The following is a 22,241-nucleotide window of genomic DNA, read 5'->3' on the forward strand; positions in this document are numbered from 1 at the left end:
GACCTTAAACTGAATCTGCATTGCTGTGGACCTGGGGCCACATGTCGGCCAGGCCAGGTAAGGATGGCAGATTTCCTTCCTTTAAGGCCATTAGTGAACCAGATGGGCTTTTATTACAATCAACAATGGTAATTATTAGACTTTTTAAATTCCAGATTTTTATTGCATTCACATTTCACCATCTGCCCTCGGTCTCTGGATTACTAGTCCAATGACAATACCTTCACCATCAAGAAAAGATTAATATTGTATATGTTTTGTTGCCCTATTATGTATTTTCTTTTATTCCCTTTCTTCCCATGTATTTAATGATCTGTTGAGCTGCTCGCAGAAAAATACTTTTCACTGTACCTCGGTACACGTGACAATAAACAAATCCAATCCAATCCAATATTCACCATCTTATACTCAGGACAGCATGGTGACAGTGGTTAGTACTTGGGCGTGATTCTCTTGCCACATTGTGCATAAGTGAGAGCACAACCTGGCCGGTGAATCCCGGGAGAACCATCTTGCAGGCTACCTGGCAGTTTCTGAGCCTCGCGGTATTGACCTAAGTCCTGCGAGGCGTTAGATTCCAAACTCAGCCCACAAGGGGTGGGTCCAAACTGTGCTCCCGGAAGTAGGCGTTAAATAATACTTAAGATCTATCACCCGGGATACGCCGGCCTCCCTCGATTCTCCTGGTTTGATTCCGGCCTGAGGATTTTCTTCCCAAAGTCCAAAGATGTGCAAGTTAGGTGGATTTGTTACGCTAAATTATTTTATTTTTTATTTTTCCAATTAAGGGCCAATCCACCTACCCTGCACATCTTTGGGTTGTGGGGTGAGACCCATGCTGACATGGGGAGAATATGCAAACTCCACATGGACAACGAATCAGGGCCGGGATCAAACATGAGACAGCAGTGCTAACCAATGCCACTGTGCCGCCCAGCTATGCTAATTTGCCCCTTAATTTGTCTGTGTGTCAGTCTGGCTACGCTTGCGGTGTAATGCACGACAAGAAAAACGCCCCTGGTGACAGACTAGCTGTTCCAGGAATAAGTAGCTGCAGAAACAGATGATAGTCTGACCCTATGCACTGTAAAGGTGTAGAAAGGTTGAGGGAGAGATATTATACTGAAGTACTTTGAGACGTATCTCATTATTACCTCTTTGTTAATACCATAAGAAAGAGCAGGAGAAGATTTGAGTGGTCTATCGTGAATCTGAAATTTTTCACCTTTCATTCAACGCAGCCGGTGAATCCCGGGAGAGCCCTCTCACAAGCTTCCCGGCAGCCTCCGTGCCTTGTGGGATTCAGCCACGTCCCGTGAGGCGTCGAGTTCGGAACTTTGCCCAAAAGGTGTTCTCCCATTAGTAGGTCTTAAACCTACTTAACACCTACTCACCCGGGATACACCGGCCTTCCTCGATTCTCCACCCTCCCCAGGCAGGCTGCGGCCAGGCGCCGATCAGTGCTAGTCCACTAGAATGTGGACCAGGTGGACCAGCACCTGGGGTGTGTCCTGGGCTATCAGAGTAGCCAGAGTGGTGGGATCAGTGTAGGGTGGCCCCCCGACGCTCCTGTTGGAAAGTGGGCACCTTGGCACTGCCAGCTGGCACCATGGCACTGCCACCCTGGCACTGCCAAGGTATCCGGGTGGCACTACCAAGCTGGCTGGAACACTGCCTTGGTGCCAGGGTGGCAGTGCAAGAGTGCCCAAGAGCCAGATTGGCATTGCCAAGGGTTAGAGTCTGAGGGGGGCCATATCCATGAAAGAAGGGTGGAGGGGGGTTTGAAGGGTGAGGGTGTGCAGGGCAGGTAAGTAGGGACCTTTGGGAGATCAGGGGGGTGACGGGTGGGGGTCCTGGAAGGGAAGGGTGTTCTAAGGTGGCTTAGTGTGCCTGAAGATGGGGGGGGCCCAAGGGGCTCCATAGCGGGGTATCCTCACTTGAGAGGTGTGGAGTAGTGCCCCTGTGTGTGAGGGGTGACATTGTCCATGGGTGGGGGTGTGGGAAACACTCAAAGCTCACTTAGAGGTCAGGGTACCCTTTCAAAATCCAAAACAACCCAATCTCAGAGTTCAGCTTCCCAGTGCTAAAAATAGTTCCGGGCGGGATACTCCGTCGGCTGATGCTGGAATCAAGAAATGTGATTGGGCGGAGAATCAGTTCCAACATTGAAATCGCGCCGGGCGCCAATTTGATGCCAAATCGCAATTCTCCCTTGCCTCGTAGGTGGTGTCAATGCGTTCCAGAACACACGTACAGTAAACAGTTTTCGCACATTATTAGCAGGCCCGACCCTGTATTCTCTGTGGCCTCGGCGATTCTCTGCCTCAGGTGGGCCGATTTCCCGACGGCGAGGTTAACTTGCGATTTTAAAAATTACGAAACCGTGGCTGATGAGGGAGAGAGAGTGGGGTATAGAAAGTGTCCAGCATTGCCATAGTTTGTTGACGGGTGTGCCGCTGGCCGAGCGGACTTGGGGAGTAGCGGGGGGTGGCCAGGGTGAACTGTGAGGTCGGGGTGAGTGGGCGCAGAGTACCATTGCTGCCGCCTGCAAGGCAGCCATGCAGCTGTGCATGCCACTGATTATCCACTGTGAACTTAGGGCCATGGGTCGTATGAGCCCCCCCCCCCCACCAATGCACCCCCTAGATGCCCTCTGGGCCCAGCCGACCCATCAGCTGTATAAGCGCGCTCCAGCTCAACCAGTGCCATGCCATCTTGGTGGCTAGGATGAGTGTGTGTGGAGATTGTAATTTGTATATGCGGCTGCAGCTTGTCGGTCTCCAGAGTGTCATCACGGACCCAGCGAATCCTGCTCTGTTTCTCATTGGAATTGATTGTGTTCCACATGGCGTTGGTGCTAGCACCTCTTGCCGTTGAATCAGTCCAGGTTCGGCTCCACTTTTGCTGTTGTGGAAGGCCACGGATCCTGCCCCGGCGTCAACACTTAGGGAACAATCTTCTGGTCTTGCTGTGCCGGAAACAAATCTCGCAGGGGTGCAGTGTGGCTGGTGAAAGCCGGGAGGCTCTGCTCCCGAGATCTACCCAGCTCGTAATACCTCGCAAGATTGTGTTGAATCGTTGCCAGGTGAATCCCGCCCACAATGGGCGGGATCACATTTTGGCAATCTGCATTTTAGAGTGAGGCAGTAAGCCTTCCTCTAATGTGCAGATTCCCGAGGTACCTGTTGCTTTGGGATTCAATCCCTTTGCCTCGGGGACCTCGGGCGAGCGTCGTTTGGTGCTAGTCCCCACAAATGGGGACCAGGCAGAATGGCACTCGTGAGGGGTCTCCAAGGGGATTGGAAGCCCCCAGTTGCATGGCTGTTGGGCAGGGTGGTGCCCTGGAACTGCTGGTGCCACCTGGGTACCCTGGCAGTGTCAGCCTGGCACCCTGGCACTGACACCTGGCAAACTTGTTCTTTTCCCTCGGCCATGGAGTTGTAAAGATTTACACATAGGGTGGGATTCTCCGTCGGCGGGATCGTCTGCTTCATCGGCAGTGCACTCATGCCCACGGATTTTCCGGGTGTGGTCAAAATTGGAAACCCCACTGGTCAGCTGCTGGGACGAAGATCCCGCTGCTCAGAAATAAAAATGTTCTCCTTCGTCAACTGATTGGAGACTGAAGTCCCAGATATAATGTAACTATTAAAACACACTGCACAAAGCAATGCCCTATCCATGCATAGAGTCTTCCATCAAATTTAGGCTGGTTTCAAATTCAGGTCCCAGATATAAGAGAGCAATGTGATAAACAAATTCATGATTCAGTCTATTCTCGCAAAGAATGAAAAGCTGATGTCGCGTGTGAATGATTGGACTATAGATATCAAATATATAGATATGGATCACAGCATTAGAACACAAATATCTTTCGTCAAAACATTTGTGAATGATTCACACTTTAATTATCCTAGTGACCAGCTACATTCTCCTACAGCCAATAATCTAACCTGCAACCTGCTATATCCCCTTTAGGAGGAACAGGCCAATATTCACCTGTCCAAGTTCAGGAAGGTGCAGCATGAACTGGAGGAAGCCGAGGAACGTGCTGACATTGCAGAGTCTCAAGTCAACAAACTTAGAAGTAAAAGCCGTGACATAAGTATAAAGGTATGCTAGGTGTAGCCGATTTCAAAATTGAATAAATAGTGGAGCTTAAGAAACATTGACTAAAAGTATTGGTAAAGATCTCCGTTGTTTGCCAGAATATAAATGGTATTTTAAATGCAACCTTTTCATTTTATTGATTTAACCATTTGCATTTTCTTTTTATGCATTAGTCCTCCGCTGAAGAGTAGATGACAATTTGAAATGGTCCAAAGAAGATATCCACAAAATGTGTATTTCTTTGTAACATAGTTTTATAAAGATAGTTCTGAATGTAGAAATAAAAGCGCATCTCTGAAAAATCTTTCTTTGTCATCTTTGTCTGTTTGTTAGTTGGCTTGATAATCATTCTAGATGGGGCGGCACGGTGGCACAGTGGTTTGCATGGGTTTCACCCCTACAACCCAATGCTGTGTAGGTAAGTGGATTGGCCACACTAAATTGACCCTTAATTGGAAAAAAAGAATTAGGTAATTTAAATCCAACAAAATTATATTGTGAAAAAAAGTTTGGTGTGACTATAGAAAGGAGAATTTATTATAATGGTGCACATGAAATTGTTGCCAATCAAGAAACTACCATATCTCTATTATACTATTGAAATTGTGGGGTGAAAATTCTTCTGTACCCACAGGCAGCATGTGCCACAACTTGAAGGCCCAGGCAATGTTAAAGACAGTCTCAAGCTGTATAAAAATGCCTCACCTTTCATTATTGCCCACTATTACTGAAGAACCCTGACCAGGACAGGCTTACTGATTACAAGAACAAAGGATGCCGTCTACTGATTACTCTGTTTAGTACTGCTTGAAATTATGGGAACAGACCAGAAGGACTCTAATATGAAGTTGCCACACCGAAGAGGGATAAATTCCATGAGTGGGAAAGGAAACTGGCTCAGGTAGATTGGAAACAAAGATTGGGAGGTAAAATAATAAACAAAATGATGGAAGGCCGCCAACCAATGAGATAGTTCAATTACACACTTGACCCATTGTGAGGAAGGAGATAGGAATGGCATGTAAAGCTCATCTTCCTTGGAAGATTAAACAAATTGAGATTAAAGTGCAACAGGAAACTGTTGTGTTCTGTGATCCCACTGTTGTTATGATATACACAGAACATCTATGGGCGGCATGGTTGCTTCACAGGGTCCCAGGTTCGAATCCCGGCTTGTGTCAGTGTGCGGAGACGGCACGTTCTCCCCGTGTCTGCGTGGGTTTCCTCCGGGTGCTCCGGTTTCCTCCCACAAGTCCCAAAAGATGTGCTGTTAGGTAATTTGGACATTCTGAATTCTCCCTCAGTGTACCTGAACAGGTGTCAGAGTGTGGCGACTAGGGGATTTTCACAGTAACTTCACGTCAGTGTTAATGTAAGCCTACTTGTGACAATAATAAAGATTATTATTAGTTGTTTAACTGGACAATGATTTATTGGCAAATGCGTGGAAAGATAACTAACAGATTACTATACAGACAAAATTACTTGAATTCTCCTGGAGCTACTCTAATTGCGACTATCCTGTCCTACTACCAACTGGCGGGTCACTCCAGTGACGTGATGGATGTCTGACACCATCTTCGTGCCTGAGATCATACCAATAGTTATGTGCACTGATATACAACTATATACATTATTACAACTATATACATTTATGTGTGCATGCATATCACCACATCCCCTTCCTATGGAGGCATTAAGATTTACAAACATGAAAGTTCTTTAATTAACCTGATATGCATGATGGCTTTAAACATATGCGCTACACATTTTATTGCAAGTTCAGTCTGTCAGGCTTGCGCTGTAATCTGGTTGACCTCCTGAGTGACGGTGGAATTGGCAATCGGGTACCACCTTCATTTGTTGCTGGTGTTCCTGAAGTTCCACATTCCCTGTTGCAGATGCATCTTTGATCACTGGCTCTGTTGGGTGGTCTGTGCCCTCTTCAAGTTTGGGATTGCACACCAGCTCTTCTGCTGGGCTCAGCACGAAAGGCCATTGCACATTGAGTAGCGCTCTTTGGTTCCTTCGCAAGACTGAATCATCCTCAGTAAGCACCGGAAACGACTGTGGACCTGCCTCTTGCAAAACCTTTGCCAGTTTTAACCATCCATTGCCATTAGCATCTTCAAGTCTGACAGTATCACCTGGATGCAGTGTCTGGAGCTTCCTTGTGGATCTATCATACACCCCTTTCTGCCTCTTTTGAGAAGCAATTTCCGCTCCAGTCGTCGATCTACAGGAGGAGCCACAACGAAAGGCAGGGTCATCCGTAGTTGTCTGTTTATAAGCAGCTGAGCTTATTGACAAGTGGCGCTAAACGATACCTTAGAAGTGCAAAATAGATGTCTTCTTGGCTATCACTGGCCTTCTTTAGCAGCTGCTTTATGATGTGCACACCCTTTTCCGCCTTCCCGTTCGACTGGGGATATAGAACATAGAACATTACAGCGCAGTACAGGCCCTTCGGCACTCAATGTTGCCCCGACCTGTGAAACCATTCTAAAGCCCATCTACACTATTCCCTTATCGTCCATATGTCTATCCAATGACCATTTGAATGCCCTTAGTGTTGGCGAGTCCACTACTGTTGCAGGCAGGGCATTCCACGCCCTTACCACTCTCTGAGTAAAGAATCTACCTCTGACATCTGTCCTATATCTATCTCCCCTCAATTTAAAGCTATGTCCCCTCATGCTAGACATCACCATCCGAGGAAAAAGGCTCTCACTGTCCACCCTATCTAATCCTCTGATCATCTTGTATGCCTCAATTAAGTCACCTCTTAACCTTCTTCTCTCTAACGAAAACATCCTCAAGTCCCTCAGCCTTCCCTCATAAGATCTTCCCTCCATACCAGGCAACTTTCTGGTAAATCTCCTCTGCACCTTTTCCAATGCTTCCACATCCTTCCTATAATGTGGCGGCCAGAATTGCACGCAATACTCCAAATGCGGCCGCACCAGAGTTTTGTACAGCTGCAACATGATCTCATGGCTCCGAAACTCGATCCCTCTACCAATAAAAGCTAACACACCGTACACCTTCTTAACAACCCTCTCAACCTGGGTGGCAACTTTCAGGGATCTATGTACATGGACACCGAGATCTCTCTGCTCATCCACACTACCAAGAATCTTACCATTAGCCCCAGGACTCTGTCTTCCTGTTATTCCTTCCAAAATGAATCACCTCACACTTTTCTGCATTAAACTCCATTTGCCATCTCTCAGCCCAGCTCTGCAGTTTATCTATGTCCCTCTGTAACTTGTAACATCCTTCCACACTGTCCACAACTCCACCGACTTTAGTGTCATCTGCAAATTTACTCACCCATCCTTCAACGCCCTCTTTATAAAAATGACAAACAGCAGTGGCCCCAAAACAGATCCTTGTGGTACACCACTAGTAACTCTACTCCAGTCTGAACATTTCCCATCAACCACCATCCTTTGTCTTCTTCCAGCTAGCCAATTTCTGATCCAAACTGCTAAATCACCCTGAATCCCATGCCTCCATATTTTCTGCAGTAGCCTACCGTGGGGAACCTTATCAAACGCTTTACTGAAATCCATATACACCACATCAACTGCTTTACCCTCATCCACCTGTTTGGTCACCTTCTCAAGGAACTCAATAAGGTTTGTGAGGCACGACCTACCCTTCACAAAACCGTGTTGACTATCTCTAATCAAATTATTCCTTTCCAGATGATTATACATCCTATCTCTTATAAACCTTTCCAAGACTTTGCCCACAACAGAAGTAAGGCTCACTGACCTATAGTTACCGGGGTCACCCACCTTCTTGAACAAGGGGACAGCATTTGCTATCCTCCAGTCTTCTGGCACTATTCCTGTAGACAAAGATGACTTAAATATCAAAGCGAAAGGCTCAGCAATCTCCTCCCTAGCTTCCCAGAGAATCCTAGGATAAATCCCATCCGGCCCAGGGGACTTATCTATTTTCACACTTTCCAGAATTGCTAACACCTCCTCCTTATGAACCTCATGCCCTTCTAGTCTAGTAGCCTGAATCTCAGTATTCTCCTCAACAACACTGTCTTTTTCCTGTGTGAATACTGACAAAAAATATTCATTTAGCACCTCTCCTATCTCCTCGGACTCCACGCACAACTTCCCACTACTGTCCTCGACTGGCTCTACTCTTAGCCTAGTCATTCTTTTATTCCTGACATATCTATAGAAAGCTTTAGGGTTATCCTTGATCCTACCTGCCAAAGACTTCTCATGTCCCCTCCTAGCTCTTCCTAGCTCTCTCTTTAGGTCCTTCCTAGCTAATTTGTAACTCTTGAGCGCCCTAACTGAACCTTCATGTCTCATCTTTACATAAGCCTCCTTCTTCCTCTTGACAAGTGTTTCGACTGCTTTAGAAAACCATGGTTCCCTCGCACGACCACTTCCTCCCTGTCTGACAGGTACATACTTATCAAGAACACGCAGTGGCTGTTCCTTGAACAAGCTCCACATTTCCATTGTGCCCATCCCCTGCAGTTTTCCTCTCCATCCGATGCATCCTAAGTCTTGCTTCATCGCATCATAATTGCCTTTCCCCCAGATGTAACTCTTGCCCTGTGGTATATACCTATCCCTTTCCATCACTAAAGTAAACGTAACCGAATTGTGGTCACTGTCACCAAAGTGTTCACCTACCTCCAAATCTAACACCTGTCCTGGTTCATTACCCAGTACCAAATCCAATATGGCCTTACTTCTCGTTGGCCTATCTACATACTGTGTCAGGAAACCCTCCTGCACATGTTGGACAAAAGCGGACCCATCTAAAGTACTCGAACTATAGCGTTTCCAGTCAATATTTGGAAAGTTAAAGTCCCCCATAACAACTACCCTGTTGCTTTCGCCCTTTTCCAGAATCATCTTTGCAATCCTTTCCTCTACATCTCTGGAATTTTCGGAGGCCTAAAGAAAACCCCTAACAGGGTGCTCTCCTTTCCTATTTCTAACCTCAGCCCATACTACCTCAGTAGACGAGTCCTCAGCAAACGTCCTTTCTGCCACCGTAATACTGTCCTTGACTAACAATGCCACGCCACCCCCTCTTTTACCACTTTCCCTGAGCTTACTGAAATATCTAAACCCCGGCACCTGCACAAACCATTCCTGTCCCTGCTCTATCCATGTCTCCGAAATGGCCACAACATCGAAGTCCCAGGTACCAACCCATGCCGCAAGTTCACCCACCTTATTCCGGATGCTCCTGGCATTGAAGAAGACACACTTTAAACCACCTTCCTGCAACTTTGAAACCTTACTCATGACCTCACTACTTTCAACCTCCTGTATACTGGAGCTACAATTCAGGTTCCCAATCCCCTGCTGAACTAATTTAAACCCTCCCGAAGAGTATTAGCAAATTTCCCCCCCAGGATATTGATACCTCTCTGGCCCAGGTGTAGACCATCCCGTTTGTAGAGGTCCCACCGACCCCAGAATGAGCCCCAATTATCCAGAAAACTGAAAACCTCCCTCCTGCACCATCCCTGTAGCCACGTGTTCAACTCCTCTCTCTCCCTATTCCTCGTCTCGCTAGCACGTGGCACGGGTAACAACCCAGAGATAATAACTCTGTTTGTCCTAGATCTAAGTTCCCACCCTAGCTCCCTGAATTCCTGCCTTACATCCCTATCACTTTTCCTACCAATGTCGTTGGTACCTATGTGGACTACGACTTGGGGCTGCTCCCCCTCCCCCTTAAGGATCCCGAAAACACGATCCGAGACATCACGGACCCTGGCACCTGGGAGGCAACACACCAACCGCGAGTCTCTCTCGTTCCCACAGAATCTCCTATCTATCCCCCTAACTATGGAGTCTTCAATGACTAATGCTCTACTCCTCTCCCCCCTTCCCTTCTGAGCAACAGGGACAGACTCTGTGCCAGAGACCTGTACCCCATGGCTTACCCCTGGTAAGTCCCCCCCCCCAACAGTATCCAAAGCGGTATACTTGTGAATAAGGCGAACGACCACAGGGGATCCCTATACTGACTGCTTCCTCCCAGCCCCTCTCACCGTCACCCATCTATCTTTATTCTTCGGAGTAACTACACCCCTGAAGCTTCTATCTATAACCACCTCTGCCTCCCGAATGAACCGAAGTTCATCCAGCTCCAACTCCAGTTCCCTAACGCGGGGGAACGAGAGGTGATGTGCCTAAAATCATAGTAACGAACAAATTCAGTCCATTCAGGATTTTTGAAACCAGACCCATTGTCTGACATGACAATAGTTGGTATGCCATGCCGGGCCAAAATCGCTTTGGCATGTTGTATGACACACCGAGAAGTTGAGTTTGCCAACTGTGCAACCTCCAGATAGTTCAGGAAATAGTCAATAACTACAAGTAGTCTCTCCCAATGAAGTGGAACAGATCCATGCCCACTTTCTGACTAGGACTTGCAATGATGTCACCCACATGCATCGACTTTTTGCTTTGCTTGCAGCAGAATTTCTGACATATGTCACAGTGGTCAACCATGTCATATTACACTTTGTGATAATATGTTGTTATTCTCTGCCATTTGATCCAGAATGGTCTGATGAGTTGATGATAAAGAAATCACCAATCTTTAGATTGAAACAAAACTAATTTATTGAATAACGATTAATTGAATAGAGTTCGCACACACTACTGAGCTATAATTACTAATAAAGTAAGGTTGAATCTGTTCAACAGTAATCTATAATCTAGTATTAACTAATGACGATTTTGTGTTAACTCTCTCTCTAATCTAAACTACTCCTTGTGCTATGATCAATACTTCTTCTTTGCTAACTCTCCACTAACTATCCAGCATTCCCTGAGGTCTGATATTTATACTGGGAACTGGTGTTGCCCTCCAGTGTTTGAGTTACACTGAGATGTAATAATTAATCCTTCACTGGTGTACCTATATACATATCATTACAAACCATGCCTGCAATGTCTTGGGTGATGCCTGGCCAAGGGATTGTATCCCTGGCCCTGCACTTGCACTTTTCAATGCTAAGGTGCCCTTCATGGAGCTTCTTTAGCATCAAGGAATGTGGAATCACAATTCTGTGCTGCCGCAGAAGTAGGCCATTTGCTTCACTCAATTCTGACCACACATTGTAGTAGTCAGAGCAGGAACCGTTAAAACATCACTATCGGAAACATTGGATTACATTTTACAGCACTACATCCTTTTACTGCCTTCATTAGGCGCGACTTCTCATTGGAGATTGGAAGCGACACAGCGACGAGATTGACATGTAGTTGAACATCTTCATCAAGATGTACCTCCTTGATTTAAAAAATATATTTTTTTATTGGTATTTTCAGTTTTTACCCAGTTGCACTTCATTTTTAATATTTACACTGCGTGTGATTCTTATAATAATAATCTGTATTGTCACAAGCATACATTAATACTGCAATGAAGTTATTGTGAAAAGTCCCTAGTCGCCACCTTCTGGAGCCTGTTCAGGAACACAGAGAGAGAATTCAGAATATCCAAATTACCTAATAGCACATCTTTTGGGACTTGTGGGAGGAATCCGGAGCACCCGAAGGAAACCCACGGAGACACAGGGAGAGCATGTAGATTCCGCACAGACAATGACCCAAGTTGGGAATCGAACCTGGGAACCTGGGACTTTGGCGCTGTGAAGCCATAACCACTATGCTACATATTGTCTACTACAAGACAACCCGGAGCACAGTGGTTACCGAAATTGCAAGAAAGAGCTTTCAACCTCAAGTCGGTTGCAAAGCTATCAAAAGATTCGCCTGCTTTTTTGGTACGTGTACGAAATATATAACGTTCAAATGTTTCATTTGTTTTCAGAGAGCAATGCCGATCAAAGTACTTTATCACCTCGTCGTAGCTCTTGCTTTCTCCTTCACTATCTAAAGCGAAGGTATTGTATATTTCGATTGCTTGAGGACCTACTACCATGATCAGCAACGCAATATGCCTCTCGTCAGGCTGTGCCTGCAGACCAAGGGCTGAAACATAGAGTCTAAATTGTTGTTTGAAAACGCGCCAGTTTTCAACTACGTTACCCGAGACTTGAAGCTGGTGTGGTGTCTTTAAAACTTCCATCTCTAACTTCACCGTCATTTGTTGCGTTGAGTTGCAGATAGCCGTAGCTCACCAGGTTGGAGGAAGAATCTTCTCTTTTTCGTTCTTCGACCTATTTCGTCTTGTCTTTTCTGTCATTACCTTTAAATGTTCTGCACTCCTAGTTCCATGTTGCGTTCTGTGATCCCACCGTTGTAATGATATATACAGAACATCTAGTTGTTTAACTGGAATGAAAGCTTATTGGCAAACACGTGGAAAGATAACTAACAGATTACTATAGAGACAATGTTACTTGAATTTTCCTGGAGGTACTGTAAGTGCGACTATCCTACTACCAAGTGGCGGGTCACGCCAGTCACGTGATGGATGTGTGTCGCTACCTGGTGCTACCTGATGGCCGGAGGTCATACCGATAGTTATCTGCACTGATATACAACTATATAGATTTATACAACTATATACATTTATGTATGCATGCATATCACCACAGAAACCATAATACATGGCAGATTCATCATACAATAGTGATTGAAGCTGATTACAGAAAGTTTAGATGAGAACGGAGAAAGCATAACAAGGGCAGACTGATTGCATGAGCGAAGAGTAGTGGGTAACATAAAAAAGGAATCCTAAAGTCTTCTATAAACATGTAAAGCATTTTGGTATACAGTGGACTCCCAAGGGACCACAGTTTTCTTAATCTATCTTGTTATAGGCCAGGGTTTAGAAAACACCAAAGTATAATCATGGAGTTCACCTGACCTATAACTGTTTTTTGATTTTGGTTATGATGAGCACAAGAGCCTGCCTTTCAGGTGTTATTCAACAGAGTTCTTCGCCGCTTTTAATAAAAAAACAAGCTTTATTCTACAAATTTTGTTAACATCTTGATAAACACACATAGTAAGAATTATTATCAACTCCAAACATAAATACCCCACACAGCTACAGTACTCTGTATCACCCTTAATAAACTCCCCCTTTAACTGCTCCAATTTAATAACAAGATCCCATAAACCAAAAAACCCTTTTTACCAAAAACAGCAGGTAACTATAATCATTGGGTTTCTTCCTTGGAATAATAGGGACAGGGACCTGCGAATGACAGTTTCAGCCATACACATGCCCAACCTGGATCACCTCCCGGTGCTACAGAAGGTGCAGCAACTCCGAGACCGGCAAAAACAGGGCTATGATGCTCATACCACTGATTTGCCCGTGTTATCCCCGTCAGACACTGTTCGGGTCAAGATCCCTGATGGAGGCTGGTCAGCTCCAGCTGTCGTTGTTCAACAGGCTGCCCCCCACTTGTAAGTTGTGCGTCTGGCTGATGGTTCTGTTGTGCGACAAAACAGACGGGCACTGCGCAAAGTTGCCTGCCCGCAACCACATCCTTCTCCATTTCCTTCTGTTGTTTTGCCACCTCCTGATACCTCGATTCACGAGGCCACCAGTCAGGTTTTAATCCCGCCCATCAAGGCGCTGTTGTCCCCACCACCACCTCACCGGCGGTTGACCAGGATCAGACACAAGCCACAGAGACTGGACTTATGAACATTTGTTCTGTTTGCTATATTCTGTGTTCTCGCATTAGCCAGCTGTTTTCACATGTACATATGTTCACATCCACTGCATGTATATATGTTAACATTGGCCTATTCTTGTAAATACGTTCACATATGTCATCCAAACATTAAAAAAAAGGGAGATGTCATGATATGCAGACACACACATAATGATGTATAGACAAGCAGCTAATGGACACAGAGAACAGGACATGACCGATAAGCAGGCAGGACACTCGGGGATGGGACCTGACTATAAAAGACACAAGGCACTCACACTCCATCTCTTTCCACTGATGAACGTCTAGAGAGTCAGTCAAGTGTGTTGTTACAATCTCACACCTCCATCATGTGGCTAAGAGCTAGTCTGGTTCAGTCAGACAGAGTAACCACACTTAAGTTAGCAGAGAGTCGAACTCACAGAGAACTGTGTTAACTGTGCTATTAGTTCAATAAACCTGATTGAACTAACTTCAAGGTCTAGAGTTTCTTTCTGATCTGAGCTGCATCCAGTTGCAGCCAATGTTAGACCTGTGTACCTAACACAACAATAGAGAGACAGGCCAAGATACCTCTCTGTCTGAGTACAGCAGCCAAATGTGAAAACAAAAGTAAACACTCAGAGCCACAAACCAGCTCCAAACCAAAGCGAAAGTAAAACCAACTCCCAGAGCCACAGCCCAGCTGCACCCACACAATGACATCACTGAAGCCATGTGATAAGACAAAAACATATCTTAAAGGGGCACTCCCATGACTAAACTTGCGTGCGCTGGACAGAACTTTGAAATCTACAGGTTTCACAAAATCTGGAACTACTATGAACAGTCAAGAGGATAGTGATAACTCTCAAAGGGACATAGACCGGATGGTAGAAGGGGCTGATACATGACAGCTAACATTTCATGCGGAGAAATGTGACGATTGAGAGGAAGAATGAGGGGAGGTGATATATAAAGGATACAATTCTAAATGGAATGCAGAAGCAGAGGCACCTGGGGGTCTAGCCATTTCTATATGTGCACAAAATTATTGAAGGCAATAGAGCTGTTAATAAGACAAATGCAATTTTGGGTTTTATAAATAATGTCACAGGGCAGAATGATCTGCTCCCACCAGCAGAGGGAATCAGGGAGTACTTAATTTGGCAGGAGGCAAAAAATCTGTTTCCTGGCAGTGGGATAGACTGTTGGAACTTTCTCAACTTTCAAAGCCGGTTAAAGGTGGATCAAGCTTCCTGACTTTCAATCCCAGGAGCCTTATTTGCATGCATTAGCATCTCATTCATGCTCATTAAAAGGTGAACTCACCAGAATTAAGTTTGCCCTCAAATTAAGTCACTCACCAACGAGAATTTAGAACCTTCAGTTTTATAATCGTAAAAACGTGACGTGCACCTGGCAAACTTTACCACTTCCATGAATTTGATATCCATAGATGTTGCTTTTTCCTTTTTGGGGACCTCACATAACTTCATGCAAATCAAATCCCATGAGCAAAGACAGCTTCAAGGATGGATAGGGGGGGGGGGGGGCAGGTAGAGACTGGAAGTAGATGGGGGGGAACAGCGGGATAAAATGGAAAAGTGGAGTGAAGGCTGGGCAGTGGAGACAGGTTCATGGGAGAAGGATGGGGAGAGTGCCCAGATAAGGTGGGGAGGGGAGTGGGTAGCTTAGAAGGTGGGGTTAGTGGTGTTGACAGTGGTTTGGGGAGAGAGCTCAGGATATTGTTGATAGTAGGGAACAGTCTCAGTCAGAGGGGAGAGTGTGGTATGTGGTAATGTAGAAGGCCCAGGGTAATAGTCTGGTCGATGAAGGTCGAATCGAGTGAGTCACAGAGTAAACAGGCCAGGTGGTTTAGAAGACAGGAAGGGTTAGGTGGGCATGGGGTGGTGGATCATGGTAAGGTCCAGGATATTGGGGGAAAGTTCAAGGGTGATGGAGAGTGAATGGCGATATTGAGCGGGAGGTTGATGGGTGACACGCGGGCCAGTTTGAAAGGTGATAGGCACCATTTTTCCAAACTGACCTTGACCACACATCTAATCAGTCAGTGAGATCCCTTGAAGTGGGAGGAGGGTCCTTTTGGATGGATGGAGATCAGATTCAACACAAGTGACCAACTAAACGGGCACCGTGATAACTATGAGGGAACTAGGTCTCAGAGATGCTCATTTGTGTTCTTTTCTCTATGGTGAAGCCCACATGTGTCAGCTTTGTTTATGACTCATGGGTCTCATAACATCCGAGACCCAAGCAAGGTGTGGAGCTGCCGTTTATTCTGTGCCATTTGGCATCAGCTGCAGTCAGAGATAGGGATGAAGGGAGGGAGGGAGGTGGATGCCTCCAAGAGGCACGGCTGGTGAAAGAAAGCCAACTCATTACCCCAAACCTATGTTCCTCCAGGTGAATAGTCATGGCCGACAAGGTTTCATGTGGTTAGTCTTTCTATGCTCCCAAGGCAATAGTCTCTCTATATAGTTTCAGGTAGTGGAGTCAAGCCGAATAATATCAGAGTGAGACTTCATGTACTTGGCTCTCATCATCCTGGTCAAAGATCAATGTCTTCAGACGCAATCATGTATGAATGGGAGGAACACCCATCTCTGATCTTCCAGGTTGTCCTTTACCTGGAAGGGATGGGATGGGAATGTCAGTAGAGATGGAGGCAAGGTGAAGGATTTAGCACTGGTCTGCTGACTTTCAAATGAAGGGAAACCTATACCACTTAATGTATCACTTCAATTTGTTCAAATAGCTACTGAGATGTGATGATGCAGGCTGCAGGCAATTCTGCCTTGGTAATTGCTCTCATCCAGATGAGGAGATGGACGGCCCATTGCCGGATGGCAGAAGACCAGGAGGAGCAAGGTCTTGAGCAGAAAACAGGACCTCTGTAAGGTCAAAAGGCTGGCGAACATGGACCACTGCAATGATGAACATTGGCTCAACCATGGGTTTATCACCAACAGTGCTCTTTTCAAGAGATGAGTGAAAGGCAATGCCGGAGGGGCCTTCAAATATCCTATGATGTGCTTGCTCACATTTTCAAGCTTCTCCAGTATAAGCTTTGGCTGCAAGGACTCTGGAGGAGTGGTGTGGAACTCCTGGCCTATATAGAGTGAATGTATGTCCAGGTGCCCTTTAAACATGGCATGAGGAGCATTGACCCCATGAGGTAGCAGCAGAACAATCAACATCCTGTCTCCTATCCCGCCACGAGATTTGCCAAGCTCCCCAATGATGCATAATTAACGTGCTGAAAATTGGAAGATTACACATGTTCGCCCGTTCCACCACCCAGCAGAAATCATGACAACTTTCCCTCCTGCCATCGGACGTAGTCTCCAGAAGCAAAAATACCACCTACAGATCACAAAGGCAAAGCGTTTATGGCAAACCTTTATAAAAACTGGTTCATCCTCAATTCAGTATTACGTATGATTCTGAGCACTACACATCTTAGGAAGAATATGAAGGCATGACACAGTGAAGATTTACAAAAATGGGTCCAGGGATAAGGGATTTCTGTTACAGTGATATATTTGAGGTGGATGCCAGGGTGCAGTGCCAGGGCACTGCCCGGGCAGGTCCCTCTCACTTCAGAGGCTATATTGATATTTGCACCCGCGGTGGGTTGTCATTGGCAGCTTTAGGTTTTGCAAAAGCCATTGCAAACCTCATTGATATGATGTATGAATATTCAGTGAGGGGGGAACATATTGTGGGGAAGCCCTACAATGAGATAGAAATGTATTAACATTTACTGAAATTAGGTTCCCACCCTTTCTGGGTGAGAATCTAATTCCATCATGTGAGAGGAAAGTGGAAAATCAGGCAATGGGATCTCGCTGGTGAGAATCTTGTTTCCCGACTCTTGCGAGATTTTGGGCCCGCCCTGCCATTTAAGCTGATGGTTAGCCCGGGCTCAATAGTGCCCCTCAGAGTTACTGATGTTATGTACATGGATTTTCAGAAGATGTTCGATAAAAGTGCTACATAATAGATTTGTTATCAATGGTGAAGCTCATGATATTAAAGGACAGTGGCCAATGGGATACAGAATTGGCTGTGAGACAGAAAAAAGAGTGGTAGTCAACTGTTGATGAGACTGGAGGGAAACAAATGATGGTGTCTCCCAGGAATCAGTATTCGCACCATTTCTCTTTTTGATATATATTAATTATTTAGACTTGTGTACTGTCTCAAACTTATAGGGTGGGACTTTCCATCCCTTCCTGCTGGTGGGACTTTCCGGTTCTGCCGAACCGACCCCCTGTGCGAGTTCACCATCAGCAGGACAGGTGAACCATGCAAAATGCTGCAGAATTTGGCATGCCTGAAAGATCCCACTGGCAACCAAAAGCAAGCCGCCTTCGCCTCAGGAGGCTGGCTAATTCCAGACACAATTTCAAAGTTTGCAGGTGACACACAGCTTAAAGATTTAATACAGTGAGGAGGAAAGTAGTTATCTAGAGAGATTAGAGAACCAGGGATTGTTCTCCAAGGACCAGGGAAGGTTAAGAGGACAACTACATGAATTGTTCAAAATTTAGGGGAGTTTTTACAGAGTTCATCAGAAGAATCAACTGGCAGATGGATAGGCATCCAAAGGATCCAGATTTAAAATAGTTGCCAAATAGCTAATGGGGAAATTAGGAAAATGTTTAGTTTCTTTAAAATGTATTCTTTCCCAGAAAGTGGGAGTTGCTGGCTAGGCCAGCATTTATTGCCCATCCTCATAGCCCTGGAGAAGGTGGTGGCGAGCCATCTCCTTGAACCACTGCAGTCCACGTGTTGTAGATCACTGTGCTCCTAATGGTGGCACTTTTCCCCTTGCTTGTTGGACTCACAAACACTTTGACAGTCAGATGGGAAGAAACTGATTTTTAATTGACTTTAACTGTCCTATTAGGAAGAGAGTTCCAGGATTTTTTTTATAATGACAGAGAAGAAATGGGGAGATAGTTCCAAGTCTGAATAGCATGTGGCTTGGAGGGGAACTTGCAGATGGAGTTGTTCTATGCATCAGCTGCCCTTATCCTTCAAGTTGATTGTTATAATCTGAAATGCATTGCCTGAAAGGGAGCAGGTTTAAAATAACTTTCATAAGAGATGTGGATCTCTTCTTAAAAAAGAAACATTCATCGCACTATGGCGAGGAGCTAGGGAGTGAGATTAATTTGAGTTCCTTTGGAGATCTGGCTTACATATATATGGCCTCCTTCTGTGCTATATGATTCAATCATTCTTTCATCAGCTATATTTTTTTGGAAAATATTTTTATTAGACTTATATCATTTTATATCCAAAGAATACAAAAAGCACAAAAATTACAAACAACAGCAGTAAACCAAATGATAAGAACAATAACCCAGTATGCTCCCCCGTGCCCTCCTTACTCCCTCCCCCTCTACACCCTCAATCCCCCAAAAGGCTAACAGTGGCCAATTCCTTAAAGTATAATATGAACGGTTGCCATCTACAATAGAGCCCTTCAATTGACCCCCTCAGTATATATTTGAACTTCGAGATAGAAAGACTCCATAAAGTCACCTAGCCACGCTGAGTCTCCAACTCAGTAGAATTCGCCTCCGAGCAACCAGCTAGGCAAATGCCAGGGCATCTACCCCCGTCCGCAACTCCGGCACATTCGATACCCCGAATCCAGCCATTAAATGACAGGACTCTAGCACAATATTCAGGATTGTCGATATGGTGCTGAAAAAAGAGAATTCGAAACCCACAAGCTTGGGACAGGACCAGAACATGTGCATGTGGTTCGCAGGCCTCCTTGAACAGTGCTTGCACCTATCCTCAACCCCCTCAAAGAAACAACTCATTCTGCCCTTGGTTAGATCGCCCTAAACACTACCTTGATCTGGATCAGACTCAGCCTCGCCCAGGATGATATAGTGTTCACCCTACGGAGGGACTCACTCCACACCTCCTCGTCCAGCATAAATCCCAGCTCCTCCTTCCAGTTCGCCTTCACCCCTTATACCTAGACCAACTCATCCCTCAAAATTGATCCATAGATGCGGGACATACTACCCTCTTCTGACCCCAAACAGGAAAGAATCCTATCCAATAAGGTTGAAGGCAGCGCCACTGTAAATTTCAAACCTGGAGGTACCTAAAGGCGCCCGAGCTCAAGAGCCCAACTTTCTCTTTCAGTTCCCCCAGGCTGGCAAACTTCCCCTCCAAAAATGAATCCCTCACTCTCTTTCATTAGCTATACTAAATGGGAATTAAACCATAGTCAGATTTGGAGTACTGTGCACTATTCTGGTCTCCACATTCTAAGATTAATATAGAAGCACTGATGGATGTGCAAAACGTACGATACCAGAACTGCAAAGTTATACTTATCAGGAAAGGCTCCGGACACAGCTCTTTTGTCTTGCATAGAGAAGACTGTGGGGCAGGTGGAGGGGGGAGATGACCTAACAGGGGTGATTAAAATTATGAAACAGTTTGATAAGGTGGAGGTAGACGAGTGTATTAATTTGTGGTGCAGGTAAAAGCTAGGAGCTGTAACATAAGATAGTTACCAATAAATCCAAGAGGGAAATCAGGAGAAACCTCTTCAACAAAAGAATGGTAAGAGGATAGAACTCACTACCAAAAGGAGTAGCAAATAGCATAGATGAACTGAAGGGGAAAGCTAGATAAACACACTAAAGGGTAAGTAATAGAAAGTTACATAGATAGGACTAAATGAAGCCGAACAGGAGGATGCTCATGTGAATCATAAATACAACACAAACCAGTTGGTCAAATCACCACCTACATCCATTGGCTGAGATTCAAAATCCCTGTTTTTTGAATGATATCTGTGTGTAAAGAAATAATATTAAGTTTTAATTTTGTATCAAATTTTAAAGTGACCAAAGGTACAAGTAGCTTGTTCCAATTTGATTCAAGTTGACTCTGTCCTTAATTTTTAGGATTCTGTTCTCAGTTTAACAATCTCAATTTAACAATCTCAATGCTCACAGAGCATAGGTTTCTTTCTGATTTTCTTCCAGTTCAGGCTGGCTTTGCTAGAATTTCTGTTGCTGCTCTGTCAGCACCTTTACTGTACAATTGTAAATGTAATTTTGGAATGTGACTATCTCATGATTCTTCTATATTGTTGTCAAAGATTCTTGTGCAGCTGCATTTGACTTCCCCACATCTTTCATATTGGGGTGAGTGCACAGTAGAACACTGATGAAGGTGCACACCAAGAAGCTGCGTGCACTGGCTGACCTGTAGTCAGCCACCTGAGGCTCTGAAGCAACAAAGAGGAGTCCTGCTCCAACTTGGCAAAGGGCATTGCGCTGAGCTGACCCTCTCTGCAACCTCTTTGCTCCAGCTTCCTGTTGAGGTTTAGGAATGGACAGGAGACATAATTCTCTGTCCTACCTGTGAGGATGCAGCAACACTTACTGCCAACTCCATGAACTCAGCAAAACACTTCCAAAAATACACACCACAGGTACTTCCAGAGGCTTTTTAACAGCAGAAGTTATTCTAAATGACCTTACCTCCATATTAGATGCCTGGTTCTTCAAATAATGCCTGTGGGTCACTCTAGTTGAGTGACAAGTAAATATGTTGAACAGACATGTGTGGTCCAAGTTTGTAAGTTTTGCATCAAATCAGCCCATATGGTTCTTTACAGTCATGATCGTACCAGTTGGGGGGCTTCCAATGTGCACAAGGAACACCCGCAGGAGCACCCTTTCCAGTGCGGGTGCCACGATGACCATGCCTGACACGGCTGGCAGCACCGCATATTCCACTCATCTCCAGCAGAGTGATCCTAAGTCCTCTCGCTGCCTGAGAGAAAATCCCTGAAAACCAATTGGACACAAAAACATTAGATCTAGTGCAAAGTTTATTGCATAATCTTGCACATTTCAAATTCATAAAACAGGGACAAATCAAAATCGAAGATATGGAAATTGAGAGTCTTATTCACAGGTGAGAAATCTTTAATTCTTAAAGCTTGTCAAGCTGATTTTTATTATCTGAAAGACAAGGAAGCTTGAGGCAGCACCTGACTCTATAACCATTGTAAGTTATCTGCTGGATAATGGAGGAGTGGAAACAGTAAGAGTAATAGTGTTCAGTGTTATTTGTGTAGAAGCTGGACAACACATGCAACTAAGGACAGTGATCCCAGTAATCAGCAGGTTACTGTCCCAGGTGCTCTTTTTTTCTAAAGGTTAGGCAGTAACAGTATTTCACTGTCTTGACTCATCATTCAAATACACTGAATGGTATGAGGCTGGTCTATTTTCTATATAGATTAAACTCACCAGAGGAAAACAAGGCAGCACTTGTCCATTCAAGTATAAGCACCATTGCAAGAGCATAAAACACTACCAAACAACATTTTGTCATGTGAGAATACCTTTAAGAAATGTTTGGCTGCTCATGTTACTGCAGTGATGTCAGTGTGTGGGTGGAGCTGAGCTCTGGTTCTGCT

The 22,241-nt window shown here is 45.1% G+C and overlaps 1 protein-coding gene and 1 long non-coding RNA gene across 2 annotated transcripts in view; one reads left to right on the forward strand and one right to left on the reverse strand.

The window, feature by feature from the left end:
- LOC140395393 (myosin-4) overlaps window positions 1–4,414 on the forward strand; it is a 32,598-nt gene extending 28,184 nt beyond the window's left edge. Inside the window, exons 40-41 of the mRNA XM_072483101.1 lie at window positions 3,979–4,113; window positions 4,284–4,414. Of these exons, the coding sequence (XP_072339202.1) occupies window positions 3,979–4,113; window positions 4,284–4,301 (153 nt within the window). The 3' untranslated portion in view covers window positions 4,302–4,414. The remainder of the gene's footprint in view (window positions 1–3,978; window positions 4,114–4,283) is intronic.
- Window positions 1–21,593, reverse strand: part of LOC140395395 (uncharacterized) — an 83,943-nt gene extending 62,350 nt beyond the window's left edge. Inside the window, exon 1 of the long non-coding RNA XR_011936172.1 lies at window positions 21,295–21,593. This is a non-coding gene — a long non-coding RNA (uncharacterized lncRNA). The remainder of the gene's footprint in view (window positions 1–21,294) is intronic.
- Window positions 21,594–22,241: the final 648 nt, after the last annotated feature.

This window comes from Scyliorhinus torazame, chromosome 18 (genome assembly GCF_047496885.1).
Source record: "Scyliorhinus torazame isolate Kashiwa2021f chromosome 18, sScyTor2.1, whole genome shotgun sequence".
Classification (NCBI taxonomy): domain Eukaryota; kingdom Metazoa; phylum Chordata; class Chondrichthyes; order Carcharhiniformes; family Scyliorhinidae; genus Scyliorhinus; species Scyliorhinus torazame.